An 18,233-nucleotide genomic window follows, 5' to 3' on the forward strand; every position below is an offset into this window, starting at 1 on the left:
CAGTGAGCTGAGATCACACCACTATATCCAGCCTGGGCAACAAAGCAAGAGTCCGTCTCTGGGTGGGGCAGTAGGGGTGGGAAAAAGCCATGTGCCTTTGTAGATTATAACAAAAATATGGGAGCAGTGGACTCAATTGATCAGATGTTCATTTCTTATCCGACTGAGTGCAAAAGCACAAGGTTTGGTATACATTAATCCACCACCTTCTAAACATTACAGTGCATGAACTAAATTAGAAAATTATCTATTTACAAACAGAAAGTAACCACACAAGCACAATGGAGTATACGGTATGAATTAGCCATATAAATACAAGTGGTAGCGCAACCATTCTGAGTCAAACTATTTTATTGACCAAAAGATTCCTGTGGAAACAGGAGGTGAGTGCCCTAAGCCCTCACTCCTTAGCACTCTGCGTGCTGATGTAGCCCTGGAGAAGCGCCTGCGCCTCCATCCGCCGGCTCATCTTGGTGGCCTTGCCCTGAAAACGGCCTTTTTTCCCTGCTCCTTTGCCTTCCAGGACCTCAGCCACCCTGGGGAACAGAGGTATAGTTAGGGAGACTTTGAGGGAAAAGTCACAAAAAAAAACAAGGGCAGCTCTGAGTCTTTTTCCAGGGACTGGGAGAGGGATAAGAAGAGTAGATGACTTCTAGGAATTTCTTAAAAACACTTGCACATAGGCTGGGCATGGTGGCTCACATCTGTAATCCCAGCACTTTGGGAGGCCAAGGCAGGTGGATCACCTGAGGTCAGGACTTCAAGACCAGTCTGACTAATAGGATGAAACCCCATCTCTACTAAAAATACAAAAATCAGCCGGGCGTGGTGGTATGCGCCATAATCCCAGCTACTCAGGAGGCTGAGACAAGGAGAATTGCTTGAACCCGGGAGGCAGAGGTTGCAGTGAGCCGAGATGGTGCCATTGCACTCCAGCCTGGGCAACAAGAGTGAAACTTTGTCTCAGAAAAACACTTGCACATATACACAAGATATATGTACCATCATCACATAAGAGTGAATAACTGGAAACAACATCAGTGTCTATGAATTGGGCTAGACAAATTATGTTAATCTCCAGAGAGCAGGGTGAGCACCTGTAATCCCAGCACTTTGGGAGGCCAAGGTGGGCGGATCACTTGAGGTCAGGAGTTCGAGACCAGCCTGGCCAACATGGTGAAACTCTATCTGTACTAAAAATACAAAAAATTGGCCAGGTATGGTGACGTGCACCTGTAATCCCAGCTACCTGAGTGGCTGAGGCAGGAAAAATTGCTTAAACCCAGGAGGTGGCGGCTGCAGTGAGCTGAGTAGCCTGGGCTCTCCAGCCTGGACAACAGACTGAGACTCCATCTCAAAAAACAAAAACAAATACATTTCATAAAAACAAAAACAAAAACATACATGTGAGATGTGGAGCCAAAAGACCTTCATCTGTCAAACTGGAAATGACAGTAGTAATAATTATCTCTGCTCAGCCCACCTCACGTGCCCATGATGTGAATTAAATGAGATCGCAGATGTGATGGTCCTTTGAATCAATAAAGGAATGTATTTGTAGGATACAGGCTCTACTACATGTGCAAGAGAGTCCACATAGAATTACCTAGGCCCCAGGGTCTCCACAGACGCAGGTGGCCCTGCCAGTAAGAAGAGTCCAGCACCTTTCTCATCGCCCACAGTTAAGAACAGGAGGGTCTCCTAGGAGATAAGACAAGGAGATAAGCCCTGATACTTAAGGATGTAGAGTCAACCCCCCAAACCCTGCACTCTCTTCAATCTTAAGAACAGATTATTTCCCCCTAAACCACCAAGTGATGCTCCTGATGAATGATGATACAGCCCCTCCACACTGGGCCACCAGGGCCAAGAAACTTTTTGAGAGCAACTATGGGAACTTAGGTGAAACATTAAGAAGGCAGCAGAAGACTGCTGATCCTGGCTAAGCATAAAATGCCTTTCATGGTTTCACTCTTGCAAACTTTTCCCCACCACACATCCTTTCCCTGCCACTGCCTAAACCACCAGGTTTCCTTCTGCCTGGCCGCCTCTGCCCCTTGTCTGTCTGATGACCTCTAAGCAGTCTTCAAGGGCCCCTCCCCTGAAACCTCCCTATCCTTCAGGTAATGTGCTCCTCCACCTCTAGCATTCATCACTCTATCATTCTAAATTATAAATGTCGACACACACATTTGTCTCCCAGACTAGAACATGAGCTTCTTGAGAAGCAGTTCTGTCTATACAGAAGAATTATGAAAAGAGAGATACACAATGCTTTACCCACAGTAGGCATTCCAAAGAAGCGTTCTGGAGTAAGTACAAAAGAGATAGTGGGGCATGGTGGCTCATGCTTGCAGTCCCAACTACTCAGGAGGCTGACGTGGGAGGATTGCTTGAGCCCAGGAGTTCAAGACTGCAGTGAGCCATAATCACACCACTGTACTCCAGCCTGGGTGATAGAGCAAGACTCTGTCTCTGAAAACAAACAAACAAAAGACCTGGAAATCTCTAGGCTAGAGACCATCAGGAGTGAGAAGAGTAAGTAAAGCCAGAGGAAGAGGAAAATGGATGGGGATGGCTTTCAAAGGGGCTTGCCCACTCCTGTATTTACTTTTTTTTTTTTGAGACAGTCTGTGTTGCCCAGGCTGGAGTGCAGTGGCACAATCTCGACTCACTGCAACCTCAGCCTCCAGGGTTCAAGCAATTCTCCTGCCTCAACCTCCCAAGTAGCTGGGTCTACAGGCACCTGCCACCACACCCAGCAAATTTTTGTTTTGTTTTGAGACAGAATCTCACTCTGTAGCCCAAGCTAGAGTGCTGTGGACAATCTCAGCTCACTGCAACCTCCGCCTACCGGGCTCAAGAGATTCTCATGCCTCAGCCTCCCGAGCAGCTGGGATTACAGGCGCGTGCCACCACGCCTGGCTAATTTTTTGTATTTTAGTAGAGATAGGGTTTCACCATGTTGCCCAGGGTGGTCTCGAACTCCTGAGCTGAGGCAATCCACCCACCTCGGCCTCCCAAAGTGCTGGGATTACAGGCGTGAGCCACCATGCCTGGCCTGATTTTTCTATTTTTAGTAGAGATGGGGTTTCACCATGTTGGCTAGGCTGGTCTCCTGACCTTAAGTGATCCACCCACCTAGGCTTCCCAAAGTGCTGGGATTACATGCGTGAGCCACCGCGACCAGCCCACTGATATATTTCTAATATTGGATGCCCAGCACACATAAACCTGAATGGCTTTGAGGAGCTAGAGCTCTGATGAAAGGAGCTCAGAAGCTAATAAACGTCACAGCCCCAGAAAGAGCAATAACATAGATCTAGCTCAACACCTAAAACAGAGCTTGGCATATAGCTAGTACTAAGAAAACAGTATTGAATGAATGGCTATTTCCTACTCCTCATGTGTTCATGTGGAGGGACTTCGGCTCAACTAGCGCCCCTCACTTATGTCTCCCTAGGTCTCTATCCAGGCTGGGGTAGAGAATCTCATGCTCCTCTTACCTCTGACCCAATCTCATTGGCAATGATATTCATGAACTCTGAATCACCCTCCTTCCTACAACAAAGGACACAGACATGAGACCCAGGTTGGAGTGGTGGCTGTGAAACTGCAGGAAGCCTGGCCCCTCCTTCTGAGGCTGGCCTTGCTGCCTATTTGTACACATAAAGTCCCATATCCCTTAGCCAAGAGAGAGTACTGGCTGAGAGCCAGCAAGCTGCCCTTCTCAGCCTCTGCAGTTTGTAATCAACCTCCAGGTTTGTTTCCATCTCCCTTAAATAGGATTCACGAGGATAAGCAGAAATCTGTTAGAGAGTAAAGGAGGTAGGGGACAGTCCTAAAGAGACAGGTTGGACGCGGTGGCTCACACCTGTAATCTCAGCACTTTGGGAGGCCAAGCTGGGCAGATTGCTTGAGGTCAGGAGTTCAAAACCAGCCTGGCCAACATGGGGAAATCCCAGCTCTACTAAAAATACAAAAGTTAGCCTGGTGTGGTGGCACATGCCTGTGATCCCAGCTACTCAGGAGGCTGAAGCACGAGAACCACTTGAACCCGGGAGGCACAGGTTATAGTGAGCCGAGATCATGCCACTGCACTCCAGACACAGTAAGACTCCATCTCAAAAAAAAAAAAAAAAAAAGATACAGAGTTAACAGTAAAGATGTTAATATCAAACCCAGGAGGCCTGGTATGTAACATATTTCTTTTTTTTTTAATTTTTTTGAGATGGGGTCTCACTCTGTCGGTCCAGGCCGGAGTGCTGTGGCGTGATCTCCGCTTACCACAACCTTTGCCTCCCGGGTTCAAGTGATTCTCCTGCCTCAGACTCCCGAGTAGCCGGGACTACAGGTGTGTACTACCATGCCTGGCTGATTTTTGTACTTTTAGTAGAGAAGGGGTTTCACCATGCTGGCTAGGCTGGTTTCGAACTCCTGACCTTGTGATCCGCCAGCCTCAGCCTCCCAAAGTGCTGGGATTACAGGCGTGAGCCACCGTGCCCGGCCAGTAACATATTTCTTAGAATCTACTCAACCTTGAGAATACCAGTGAGCAATCCACCTCCCACTGTACACTGCATATAGAGAAGACACTGAGCCCTAAGCCCAACACAGCTCCCCTTCCTTGTGTCCAGCTCCTAATTTCTCACCTGTGTAATACGACCACACCTCCCCAATCTGGACTGTTCCTGAGGCGACGGGCAATGTGCACAGCCAGGTCTCTGAGCAGATTCAGGTTATTCTGAAATGGATATGGTAACTCAGTAGATAAATGGAAAGGATAACAATAGAGAGTATCAGCTTCCCTCCACCTCATTCTCCCCTCACTCCTACTTTGACAAACTACACATCTGCTTAGGCAGAAGACCAAGTCTGCAGAGCCTATTCTAGGCAGGGCCCATGCCCTCTCTACCCTCCACGGAATAAATCACCTTCTGCAGGATCTTGGTAGAGTTCTGGAGCTTTTTCACTGCTTCCACGTGATCCTCTGCTCCACACCTGAAAGAGAAAGGTCAGTGGAGACCTGCACAGCTTCCCAGTTGTTTCTGATGTTGGGGACATAAATCAATAATTTCCTTCTTGCTATGGTGCCTCCCTGCAGTCAGGGACCAGGAGATATTCTGAGGAGGTCTCTTAGGCAACTGGGAGAAAACATACAAAGGAATTAACCACTTTTCACGGTTCTGATTTACTATCCAAAGCACTTGATCTTTTTTTTTTTTTTTTTTTTTTTTTGAGACAGAGTCTTGCTCTATCGCCCAGGCTGGAGTGCAGTGGCACGATCTTGGTTCACTGCAAGCTCCGCCTCCCGGGTTCACGCCATTCTCCTGCCTCAGCCTTTCGAGTAGCTGGGACTACAGGCGCCCGCCACCATGCCTGGCTAATTTCTTTTTGTATTTTTAGTAGAGACAGGGTTTCACGGTGTTAGCCAGGAAGGTCTTGATCTTCTGACCTCATGATCTGCCTGCCTCGGCCTCCCAAAGTGCTGGGATTACAGACGTGAGCCACCGCGCCTGGCCGCACTTTATCATTTATGATTGCATCTTATCTCCCAGAGGTAAGAGATTATGTCGAAAATCTCAGAAATGGGAGGTAATCGAAGGTACTGAAACAGGCATACTTAAGCAGAGCAGTCAGTGCTTTTTCAGTTCCATGACTTCTCTCCATCCACTTCAGCACCCGGTTCCCAGCCAGAAATATCAGGTTGGTTTTGTTCTTTTTCCCCTTCTCAGTGCCCAGAATCTTAATGACCTACATGAGGCAAGGGGGTAACACACATACACCCATGTGCGCATGCATAAACCACAGCGGATCCTAGAACAGGAGAAACCTATCTCTTCCTCAGCTCTGAAACAGTGAAGGGGAGATTTCACTTAGGACTCCTCGATTATCCCCCTCTCCCACTCCCAGCCCCATGTGATCCCCTCTCCCCCAATCCCTCTTCTCAGCCACTCCACAGCCGTTCCTCACTTACCTGAAGGTCACTGAGATTGCTCACATGGGTCCCACAGCACATGTTGGAATCAACGCCCTTGATGCTAACAACCCGAATGGGCCCAGCATGATCATCCGGCAAACCCCGGCCTCTCACCTGGACTCAAGGAGAGGGGAAGGACTGTCTGAATCTGATGAGGAATCATTCTGCAGAAACCATCCCTCTGGTTCTACCCTTACCTGCTCCACCTCAGGATCATCCAGGCTCAGTTCTCGGACATTCACAGGCAGCCGATCTCTGATTTTTTCATTGACGCTCTGCTCAATGGCAGCTACTTGCTCTGCAGTCATAGAGGGGGTGTCCAGCTCAATCGCACTCCGAAATCTCCCTAACTCCCTATCAGAAGTAGAGTGGCCACAGGTAACATATCTTAATGAACAAGAAAAAGCTGAAAGATTTTCCTCACTGAACAAGAAAAAGCTGAAAGCTTTTCCTCTAAAAACTGGAACAAGCATACCCTCTCACCACTTTTTTTTTTTTTTTTTGAGACAGGCTCGCTGTCACCCATGCTGCCATTTGGTGGCAATCACAGCTCACCACAGCCTTAATCTCCCCAGCTCAAGCAATTCTCCCGCCTCCGCCTCCCTCCCAGTACTGGGATGGGACTGTCTACAGTTAGTCTTATGCCTCCCACTCACCATGATGTTGTCTTCAGCTTAAATAGATGGTCAGCAACTGCTGTGATGAGATGCTGCCCTAAGCAAAGAGAGCAAGAGACAGGAGAAAACTGAGAAGCCTACATACTCCCACAATGATAAAATAAGAGCTACAATGATAAAAGCACAGAAATTCTCCTTGTTGAAGACCTGCTAAGCACTGGGTAATACACTTTAGATACTTTATTGAAAATCACAGTGAGAATTCTGCAAGAGGCCTTATGATACCATTTCACAGATGAGGAAACTGAAGCCTAGAGAGATCAAATAACTTGCCATGGCAATGTAACTTATAAGAGGTTGGACTTGAACTTAACCTCCTTTTTTTTTTTTTTTGAGACAGTCTCATTCTGTTGCCCAGGCTGGAGTGCAGGGGCTCACTGCAGCCTCCGCCTCCCAGGATCAAGCGATTCTCATGCCTCAGCCTCCTGAGTAGCTGGGATTATAGACGTGCATCACCGTGCCCAGCTAATTTTTCTACTTTTAGTAGAGACGGGGTTTCACCACGTTGGCCAGGCTGGTCTTGAACTCTTGACCTCAAGTGATCCACCCACCTTGGCCTCCCAAAGTGCTGGGATTACAGGTGTGAGCCACTGTGCCCAGTGAACTTAAGTTCCAATATGCAGCATTCATCCATTCAACAAGTATTTATTGAGTACCTACCACATGCAAGGCACAGGGCTTGACATAAGAGATACAGCAGCATCCCTGATTGACAAGAGTGATGACGAGGAGAAGGAAGAGGAAGAGGAGGAGGAAGAAAAGAAGAAAGAGGAGGAACTATCAAGGAAGAGGGAATAAGACAGCCAAAGGCCTTAAGGAAGAAAGAAGTAGCGTATGTCAAAGAAATCCAGAGATGACAAGCACGGCCAGGATGCAGCCAGCAAGAGGTGAAGGGGCACCAGATGAGGCTACAGCAGTAGACAAGAGCCACCCAGATACAGCTTGTATGCCATGGTAAAAAGTTTGGCTTTACATGAAGACCTACAGGAAGCCTCTGAAGAGCTTTAAGCAGAGGAGTGACATAATATTTTCATTTTTTAAAATTTATTTCAGTTGGGTGCGGTGGCTCACTCCTGTAATCCCAGCACTTTGAGAGGCCAAGGCAGGTGGATCACGAGGTCAAGAGTTTGAGACCAGCCTGAAACAACGTAGTGAAACCTCGTCTCTACTAAAAATACAAAAATTAGCCGGGCGTGGTGGCACGCACCTATAATCCCAGCTACTCAGGAAGCTGAGTGGCTTGAATCCCAGGGGTGGAGGTTGCAGTGAGCCAAGATTGCACCACGGCACTCCAGCCTGGGCAACAAAGTGAGACTCTGTCTCAAAAAAAAATAAAAATAAAAAATAAAATAAAATTTATTTCATTTTACATATTTATTTTTATTTATTTTTGTTTTTATTTATTTATTTATTTATTTTTTTTTTTGAGATGGAGTATCGCTCTGTCACCCAGGCTGGAGTGCAGTGGTGCAATCTCGGCTCACTGCAACCTCTGCCTCTCGGGTTCAAGTGATTCCCCTGCCTCAGCCTCACAAGTAGCCGGGATTACAGGTGCACGCCACCATGCCTGGCTGATTTTTGTACTTTTAGCAGAGTCAGCGTTTCACCATGTTGACCAGGTTGGTCTCAAACTCCTGACCTCAGGTGATCTGCCCACCTCAGCTTCCCAAAGTGCTGGGATTACAGGCATGAGCCACCACGCTCAGTCTGTTTTTATTTTTCTTGTTTACATTTCCACTTTAAGTTATATTTATTTATGCCGGGTGCGGTGGCTCAAGCCTGTAATCCCAGCACTTTGGGAAGCCGAGGCGAGCAGATCACAAGGTCAGGAGTTCAAGACCAGCCTGGCCAACATGGTGAACCCCCATCTCTACTAAAAATACAAAAATTAGCCGGATGTGGTGGTGCATGCCTGTAATCCCAGCTACTCAGGAGGCTGAGGCAGGAGAATCACTTGAACCCAGGAGGCAGAGGTTGCAGTGAGCCAAGACTATACGACTGCACTCCAGCCTGGGCGACAGAGCAAGACTTTGTCTCCAAAAAAAAAAAAAAAAAAGTTATATTTACTTTTTTGAGACGGAGTCTTGCTCTGTCGCCCAGGCTGGCGTGCAGTGGTGCCATCTCAGCTCACTGCCACCTCCGGCTCCTGGGTTCAAGCAATTCTGCCTCAGCCTCCTGAGTGGCTGGGACTACAGGCATGCACCATCACGCCCAGCTAATTTTTGTGTTTTTAGTAGAGACAGGGTTTCACAATGTTGGCCAGGCTGGTCTCGAACTCCTGGCCTCAAATGCCTGACCTCATGATCTGTCCGACTTGGCCTCCCAAAATGCTGCGATTACAGGCGTGAGCCACCGCGAGCAGCCTACATTTATTTTCTGAGACAGGGTTTCACTATCTTGCTCAGGCTGGTATGGAATTCCTAGCCTCAAGCCATCTTCCCATGTCAGCCTCCCAAAGTGCTAGGACTACAGCAGTGAGCCACAGTGCCCAGCCATTTTTCTTTCTTTTTTTTTGAGATGGAGTCTCGCTCTGTTGCCAGGCTGGAGTGCAGTGGCGCGATCTCGGCTCACCGCAACCTCCACCTCCCAGGTTAAAGCAATTCTCCTGCCTCAGCCTCCTAAGCAGCTAGGACTACAGGCGCGCATCACCATGCCTGGCTAATTTTTGTATTTTTAGTAGAGACAGGGTTTCATCATGTTGGCCAGGATGGTCTCGATCTCTTAACTTCATGATCTGCCCACCTCGGCCTCCCAAAGTGCTGGGATTACAGGCGTGAGCCACCGCACCTGGCCACTATATTTTCATTTTTAAGATTGTTCAGCTGGGCGCAGTGGCTCCCGCCTGTAATCCCAGCACATTGAGAAGCCGAGGCGGGTGATCATGAGGTCTGGAGTTCGAGACCAGCCTGGCCAACATGGTGAAACCCCGTCTCTACTAAAAATACAAAAATTAGCCGGGCATGGTGGCACACGCCTGTAATCCCAGCTACTCAGGAGGCCAAGGCAAGAGAATCACTTGAACCCTGGAGGTGAGGTTGCAGTGAGCTGAGATTGTGCCACTGCACTCCAGCCTGGGTGACAGAGCGAGACTCCAACTCAAAAAAAAAAAAAGACTGTTCTGGTGCTATGTGGAGAATGGGCTACAGAGGAGCCGGACTGAATGTGGGGCAATCAATTAGGAAACTGTTAGAGAGGTCCAGGGGGAAGACAGTTAGGAGCTAGGACTAGGATGACAATGACCGTGGAAAGAAGTGGACAGACATTTAGAAAACAAACCAACAGGCCTGGCGGGGTGGCTCATGCCTGTAATCCCAGCACTTTGGGAGGCCAAGACGGGCGGATCATCTGAGGTCAGGAGTTCAAGACCAGCCTGACCAACATGGTGAAACACTGTCTCTATTAAAAATACAAAATTAGCCGGGCATGGTGATGGGTGCCTATAATCCCAGCTACTCGGGAGGCTGAGGCAGGAGAATCGCTTGAACCCGGGAGGCAGAGGTTGCAGTGAGCCGAGATCGCACCACTGCACTCCAGCCTGGGCAAGAGAGCGAAACTCTGTGTCAAAAAAAAAAAAAAAGAAAAGAAAAGAAACCAACAGGACTCAGTGATTGGCTGGCTGTCTATGCGTAAAGAGGTATCGGGAATGACTTCCAGAACTTGAGTGACTAGGTGTATGCTGATGCCCTGCGATGAACACACAGGATGCTAATGAAAGACCAGGAGGGAGGGAAAGACTTTTTGTTTCATTCTGGACATTTTGAGTTTGAAAAGGCTGTGAGACATCCAGATGGAGATATCGAGTGGGAAGTTGATAATACCTAAATCCAGCAGTTATTCTAATACTTTTTTTTACTTCAATTGTTCATGTTGCTGTTATAACATTTAGGATATCCTTCCCGAATTACAGCTGATTCTGAATAGTCTGTCTCTTCCAAAAGGTTAACTCCTAGAGAACCCAAACCACGTCTCAGTCATCACAGCATCCCCATACATGGCAACTGCTCCGGTGTTATGTCCTCCATCCCAGCCTTTACCTGAATGCTGCTGCATGTGGTCAAACCTCCGCTCCCAATCTACCCGGACCAGAACCTGGCTTCCTGGATCCAGGGGTGTCTGGGTGAAATGATCAGCCTGTTCCCCGCGGCGAGTCACTCTCAGCACAGAGATGTCATTGATCGTACCATGGTCATCAGGCTGGTGGAAATAAGTAAACTTAATCAATGGCAAGGCAGGGCTCATCCTAACTTCTAGGTACAAAGACCCTCTAGGGTGAGAGACCCAGAATTTGGGCTCCCTAAGGGAGAGAGGGAGAAAGCAATGCCAAGTGAAATGAGTCCACTTTGTTCCATGAGAGGATTCTCAGTCCTTTTCATTCTAAACACCTATGTGTTGTGATCTTCAGAATAACAGAATTAAAGAGATGGTAACTATAGCAACAAAAATTTTAGTAAAACCCGAAGAATCTTAATCCTCAACTCTCATTGCCTTAGTCTAGATTCTTCAGTAGTCTCTAAAATGATCTGATTTTCCCTCCCTCCCTCCACTCCATCCTCTTGCAGTGCTACTAGAATTAGATTCAAAAATGTTTATTTAGGCTGGGCATGGTAGCTTATTCCTGTAATCCCACCACTTTGGGAGGCCAAGGCAGGAGGATCGCTTGAGATCAGACTGGACAACATAGTGTGACCCCACCTCTATGAAAAATGAAAAATTAGCTGGCCATGATACTCCCTGCTACTTGGGAGGCTGAGGTGGGAGAATCACTTGAGCCCAAAAGGTTGAGACTGCAGTGTGCTATGATTGCGCCACTGCACTCCAGCCGGGGTGACAGAGTGAGACACTGTCTCACTTAAAAAAAAAAAAGGGCCAGGTGTAGTGACTCACACCTATAATCCCAGTACTTTGGAAGGCCGAGGCTGGCGGATCACAAGGTCAGGAGATCGAGACCATCCTGGCCAACATGGTGAAACCCCGTCTCTACTAAAATACAAAAAACTAACTGGGCATGGTGGTGCACACCTGTAGTCCCAGCTACTCAGGAGACTGAGGCAGGGGAATTGCTTGAACCTGGCAGACGGAGATTGCAGTAAGCCGAGATCATACCACTGCGCTCCAGCCTGGCAACAGAGCAAGACACCATCTTAAAAAAAAAAAAAGTTCATTCATTTTAAGAAGTTTCAAGTGCCAACTGCTTACAAAAGACTGTGCCAGCCCAAGAATACAATGTAAACAAGATATGGTACCTCATGGAACTTAACAGTCTAGAGAACAGAGGCTGGAAAACAGACAATTGCAATATGACCTATAACATGCCATAATATGAAAAAGTGTTTGATGCTAGAGAACCTCAAAGGAAAGAGACCTAACAGTCTTGGGGAATCAAAAAAAGACTTCCTGAAAGAAATGCTGTCTAAAATGAGACCTTCTATGGATACTTGAGGTCACAGGTTTTCCTTCAGCAGATCAGGGAAATCTTCACATTGGGAAAATCACCATAATAATGACTGATATGAAATTGGCACTTTCTCAGTACCAACTCTACTGAACATGTTCTCTCATGTCACTTATTTGCTTAAGAACCTGAGAGGAGGCCAGGGCAGTGGCTCACACCTGTAGGCCCAGCACTTTGGGAGGCCAAGGTGGGAGGACTGTTTGAGGCTAGGAGTTCAAGATCAGCCTGGGCAATAAAGCGAGACCTCATCTCTACAAAAAAGCAGCCAAGCATGTTGGTTGTGCGCCTGTAGTCCCCACTACTGGAGAGGCTAAAACAGGAGGATTGCTTGAGCCTGGGATTTCGAGGCTGCAGTGAGCTAGATCAGGCCACTGCACTCCAGCCTGGGTGACACAGCAAGATCCTGTCTCTTAAAAATAAAAAAGAAAGAAAATAACCTGCATGGTTCACTGCAGATTCCTGACTGAAGCCCACACACCTTAATACACCTTTTTTTTTCTTTTGAGACTGAGTCTTGTTCTGTCCCCCACGCTGAAGTGCAGTGGCACAATCTTGGCTCACTGCAACTTCAGCCTCCTGGTTCAAGTGATTCTCATGCCTCGGCCTCCCGAGTAGCTGGGACTACAGGCACCTGCCAGTATGCCTGGTTAATTTTTATATTTTTAGTAGAGACAAGGTTTCATCATGTTGGTCAGGCTACTTGGGAGGCTGAGGCAGGAGAATCACTTGAACCCAGGAGGCGGAGGTTGCAGTGAGCTGAGATCATGCCACTGCACTTCAGCCTGATGACAGCGAGAGATTCCGTCTCAAAAAAAGAAAAGAAGAGCCTTTCTCATAATGCCCACCTTTGGTGTTATTATCCTCCTCTTTCATCTTCACAATGTACCTCACTTGCGCTCATGTTGTACCTAGTCCTCATCACAGCACTGGTAAGTATGCTCTCTGCTGTACTACTGTAACCCGTCTATCTCACCTGAACTCCTTCAGCAACATCTTTTTCAGTCCCTAACACCCGAAGCTAATTCCTTCCTTGGGGCCTTTGCACCCGCTATTCTATCTGCCTGAATACTCCCTCTGCCCCCCAGCACCACTAGATAATTGCAAAGACTCACCCCCTCACTTCGTTTAGGTCTCTACTGAAATAACTTACCCTTCATCTAGACAAGCCTCCCATCACTCTCTTTCCCTTTACTTGGTTTTTGTTTATTACTTATTATACCTAGCACACACAGTTGTCTTCAATAAACATTCCACGTATATAAAGGCACTGTGTTGTTCACCGGTTATCCTTACAGCCTGGAATAATATCTAGCATATGTTATGTCTAGATAAGCATTTGCTGATAAATACTTATTAAATGAATAACAAAATGAATTAAACTAAAGCTCATCTGAATTCATTATGGCTGAGAAAAAAGGGGCAGGAGAGCATTTTCTGCCTGAGCACAAAGAAATTGGGGGCTTCCTGGGAAGAGATCGTTTTGGTACCTGTCCCCCGCCCTCAGGGAAAAGCAGTGTGTCTTCCAGCACCACTTGGAAACCACTCAGCACTTCTTTCTTGCCGTTGCTCCCTTCAGTCTGCAGCTCCGCGGGACGGCAGGAGACCACGGTGGTGGTGAACTGAACAGAGAGGAATGAGAGAATAAGCCCTGACCCCAGCCCTAGCCCTCTCCACACCAGGACAGAATCCCATGTTGGCACTCCCTACACGTGGCGCCCTCTTCCCCAAACCGCCTTGCCGGCCCGGCAGTCTCAAGTGCCTCGCCCGTGACGTCGTACCTCTCGGGCATAGCTGTCACGCTGACACCTGAACGCCATACCTGCAGGCGTGTAGGGAGGCGCACGCGCAGAGAAGCCTGGGAGCGAACGGAGAGCGACGTGGGACAAACGTCATTAAGGGCGCGTGTCTGCGCAGAAGCAGGAGGGTAAGGAATGGAATGCGGTTTGGATAAATTTACTGAAAACGCGAATTGCATATTTGCTAGGTTAACGACTGTTCTAAGGCTTTGCAAAGGACAAGGGCAGGAGGAAAAAAACAAACAAATAAACAAAAACAAAAAAACGCGACCTGGACAAGGCCCCCTTGGGGCCCCAGGGATGAAGTATTCTGGCTGCGGAATCCCAGCTGCAGAGAGGCGGGGATGGGACTGGCATGGTTACTGAGCAGCACTGCCCAGTAGAAATAGAAAGCAAGGGGCTGGGGGAGGTGGCTCACGCCTGTAATCCCAGAATTTTGGGAGGTCGAGGAGGGTAGATCACCTTAGGCCAGGAGTTCGAGACCAGCCCGGCCAACATAGCGAAACCCTGTCTCTACTAAAAATACAAAAATTAGCCGGGCGTGGTGGCGGGCGCCTGTAATCCCAGCTACCCGGGAGGCTGAGGCAGGAGAATCGCTGGAACGCGGGAGGCGGGGTTGCAGTGAGCAGAGATTGCACCACTGCACTCCAGCCTGGGCGACAGAGAGAGACTCCGTCTCAATTAAAAAAAAAAAAAAAAAGGCCGAGCGCGGTGACTCACGCCTGTAATCCCAGCACTTTGGGAGGCCGAGGCGGGCGGATCACGAGGCGAGGATATCGAGACCATCCTGACTAACACGGTGAAATCCCGTCTCTACTAAAAATACAAAAAATTAGCCGGGCGTGGTGGCGGACGCCTGTAGTCCCAGCTACTCCGGAGGCTGAGGCAGGAGAATGGCGTGAACCTGGGAGGCGGAGCTTGCAGTGAGCCGAGATCGCACCAGTGCACTCCAGCCTGGGCGACAGAGCGATACTCCGTCTCAAAAAAAAAAAAAAAAAAAAAAAAAAAAAACAGAACAATTTGGCCAGCGTGGCCAACATGATGAAACTCTGTTTCTACTAAAAATACAAAAACATTAGCCAGGCGTGGTGGCACACGCCTATATAATCCCAGCTACTCGGGAGGCTGAGGCAGGAGAATCACTTTAACCCGAGAGGAGGAGGTTGCAGTGAGCCGAAATCGCACCACCGCACTCCAGCCTGGGTAACCCAGCGAGACTCCGTCTCAAGAAAATTAAATTAAATTAAATTTAAAAAAATAGTTTGGGCCAGAGACACAGTGGTTCACATCTGTAATCCCAGCAGTTTGAGAGGCCGAGGTGCCTGGATCAGTTGAGGCCAGAAGTTCGATACCAGCCTGGCCAACATGTCAAAACCCTGTGTCTACTAAAAATACAAAAATTAGGTCGGTGTGGTGGCGGGCACCTGTAATCCCAGCAGTTTGGGAGGCCGAGGTGCCTGGATCAGTTGAGGCCAGAAGTTCGATACCAGCCTGGCCAACATGTCAAAACCCTGTGTCTACTAAAAATACAAAAATTAGGTCGGTGTGGTGGCGGGCACCTGTAATCCCAGCTTCTAAGGAGGCTGAAGCAGGAGAATCGCTTGAACCTGGGAGGCGGAGGTTGCCGTGGGCTGAGATCCCGATACTGCACTCCAGCCTGGCTGACAAAGCGAGACTCCGTCTCAAAAAAAAAAAAAAAAAAAGTAAACCAGGTACTAATTTTTATCTTGTCAAATATCTGAAACGTTTTAGAGAATGGAACACTCTCACTGTTCATAGGAGTGAGAATTGGTACAATTTCATCAAAGAGCAACTTGGTAACAGCTATCAAAATGTTTAAATGTATTTTATCTACTCTTTGACCTAGCAATTCTACTTCTAGAAATGTACCCTACAGATATTCTGGCAAAAATATGTTAAGATCCACATTTTTAAATGTTGATTGCAATATTGTTTGCAAATGGTAACAGACGGCCAGTCACGGTGGCTCATGCCTGTAATCCTGGCACTTTGGGAGGCCGAGGCAGGTGGATCACCTGAGGTCAGGAGTTCTAGACCAGCCTGGCCAACATGGTAAAACCCCATCTCTACTAAAAATACAAAAATTAGCTGGGCGTGGTGGCAGGCGCTTGTAATACCAGCTACTAGGGGGGCTGAGGCAGGAGAATCGCTTGAACCCGGGATGCGGAGGTTGCTGAGACCGTGCCATTGCACTCCAGCCTGGGGGACAAGAGCGAGACTTCGTCTCAAAAAAAAAAAAAAAAAAAAGAAAATGGTAAAAGACTAACGACCTATGTGTCCCTCAATAAAGAACCTGTGAAATTATGAAAAATACATTCAATGGAATACCATATAGCCATGAAAAAAAATGAGTTAGATCTATATGTTCTGACTTGTAAAGATCTCCAATATATATTAAATGAAAAAGGGCACAATGCAAGATGTGGATGGTATGATTCCAGTTGTGGACACACACATCACATTTGCTAATTATGATTAAGTTTTAATAATATACTGCATATAATATATACTATATGTTTATGTTCCATGTTATGTATTGTTTTGTATGTTATATAATTATACCTTAGAACTACATAGTATAAAATAAATTATAGGTATTATAGTATTTATAATGCAGTAGGGGGCCAGGGATGGTGGCTCAGGCCTGTAATCCCAGCACTTTGGGAGACTGAGGCATATATTTACATATTTATATATATGTAAAGATATATATTATATATAATATATTTTTATATATTATATATAATTTATATACTATATATTTTATATATTATATATATTTTATATACTATATAATATATTTTATATATTATATATACTTTATATTACATATATATTTTATATATTATATATACTTTATATTACATATATATTTTCTATATTATATATATTTTATATACTATATATATTTTCTATATTATATATATTTTATATACTATATATATTTTCTATATTATATATATTTTATATACTATATATAATATATTTATATATTATATATATTTTATATACTATATATTTATATATTATATTTTATATACTATATATTTATATATTTTATATACTATATATAATATATTTATATATTATATATATTTTATATACTATATATAATATATTTATATATTATATATTTTATATACTATATATAATATATTTATATATTATATATTTTATATACTATATATAATATATTTATATATTATATATATTTTATATACTATATATATTTATATATTATATATATTTTATATACTATATATAATATATTTATATATTATATATATTTTATATACTATATATTTATATATTATATATATTTTATATACTATATATTTATATATTATATATATTTTATATACTATATATTTATATATTATATATATTATATACTATATATTTATATATTATATATATTTTATATACTATATATTTATATATTATATATTTTATATACTATATATTTATATATTATATATATTTTATATACTATATATTTTATATAGTATATAATATATTTTATATACTATATATTTTATATAGTATATAATATATTTTATATAGTATATATATTTTACATAGTATATATATTTTATATAGTATATATATTTTATATATTATATATACTATATTTTATATAGTATATATATTTTATATATTATATACTATATTTTATATAGTATATATAATATATTTTATATATTATATATTTTATATTTTATATATAATATATTTTATATTTTATATATATTTTATATAATATATAATATATTTTATATATTATATATATTATATAATATATTATAAATATATAATAATATATATTATATATATTATATAATATATTATAAATATATAATAATATATATTATATATAATTAATATATATTATATAATATATTTTATATATTTTATATTTTATATATTATATAATATATTATAAATATATAATAATTATATATTATATATAATTAATATATATTTATAATATATTATCTAAATATATATTTTAGATTATATAAATATATTTTAGCTATATATATTTTAGATAATATATAATATATTAGATATATATTATATATATTTATCTAAAATATATATTATATATTATCTTATATATATTATATAGTAGATAATATATATAATATACATTAGATAATATATATATTATCTAAAATATATATTATATATTATCTAAAATATATATTATATATAATATATTATCTAAAATATATTATATAATATATTATCTAAAATATATATTATATATAATATATTATCTAAAATATATATTATATATATTATCC

The 18,233-nt window shown here is 43.7% G+C and overlaps 1 protein-coding gene across 2 annotated transcripts; it reads right to left on the bottom strand.

Annotated features, from left to right (window-relative positions):
* Positions 1 to 333: 333 nt before the first annotated feature.
* On the bottom strand, positions 334 to 14,099 carry AARSD1 (alanyl-tRNA synthetase domain containing 1). 2 transcript variants are annotated; one of them, XM_024234765.3, is made up of 12 exons: positions 13,929 to 14,099; positions 13,597 to 13,728; positions 10,692 to 10,851; positions 6,637 to 6,694; positions 6,178 to 6,334; positions 5,978 to 6,094; positions 5,624 to 5,754; positions 4,935 to 5,001; positions 4,653 to 4,744; positions 3,507 to 3,561; positions 1,607 to 1,701; positions 334 to 536 (listed from the first exon to the last, which is right to left on the bottom strand). In XM_024234765.3, exons 1-12 carry the CDS (start codon positions 14,082 to 14,084, stop codon positions 401 to 403), a joined length of 1,356 nt encoding a protein of 451 aa, XP_024090533.3. In that variant the 5' UTR covers positions 14,085 to 14,099; the 3' UTR covers positions 334 to 400. The 2 variants fall into 2 exon arrangements, with proteins under 2 accessions (XP_024090533.3, XP_024090532.3); XM_024234764.3 differs by having other exon boundaries at positions 13,888 to 14,017.
* Positions 14,100 to 18,233: the final 4,134 nt, after the last annotated feature.

Source organism: Pongo abelii, chromosome 19 (assembly GCF_028885655.2).
Source record: "Pongo abelii isolate AG06213 chromosome 19, NHGRI_mPonAbe1-v2.0_pri, whole genome shotgun sequence".
NCBI lineage: Eukaryota > Metazoa > Chordata > Mammalia > Primates > Hominidae > Pongo > Pongo abelii.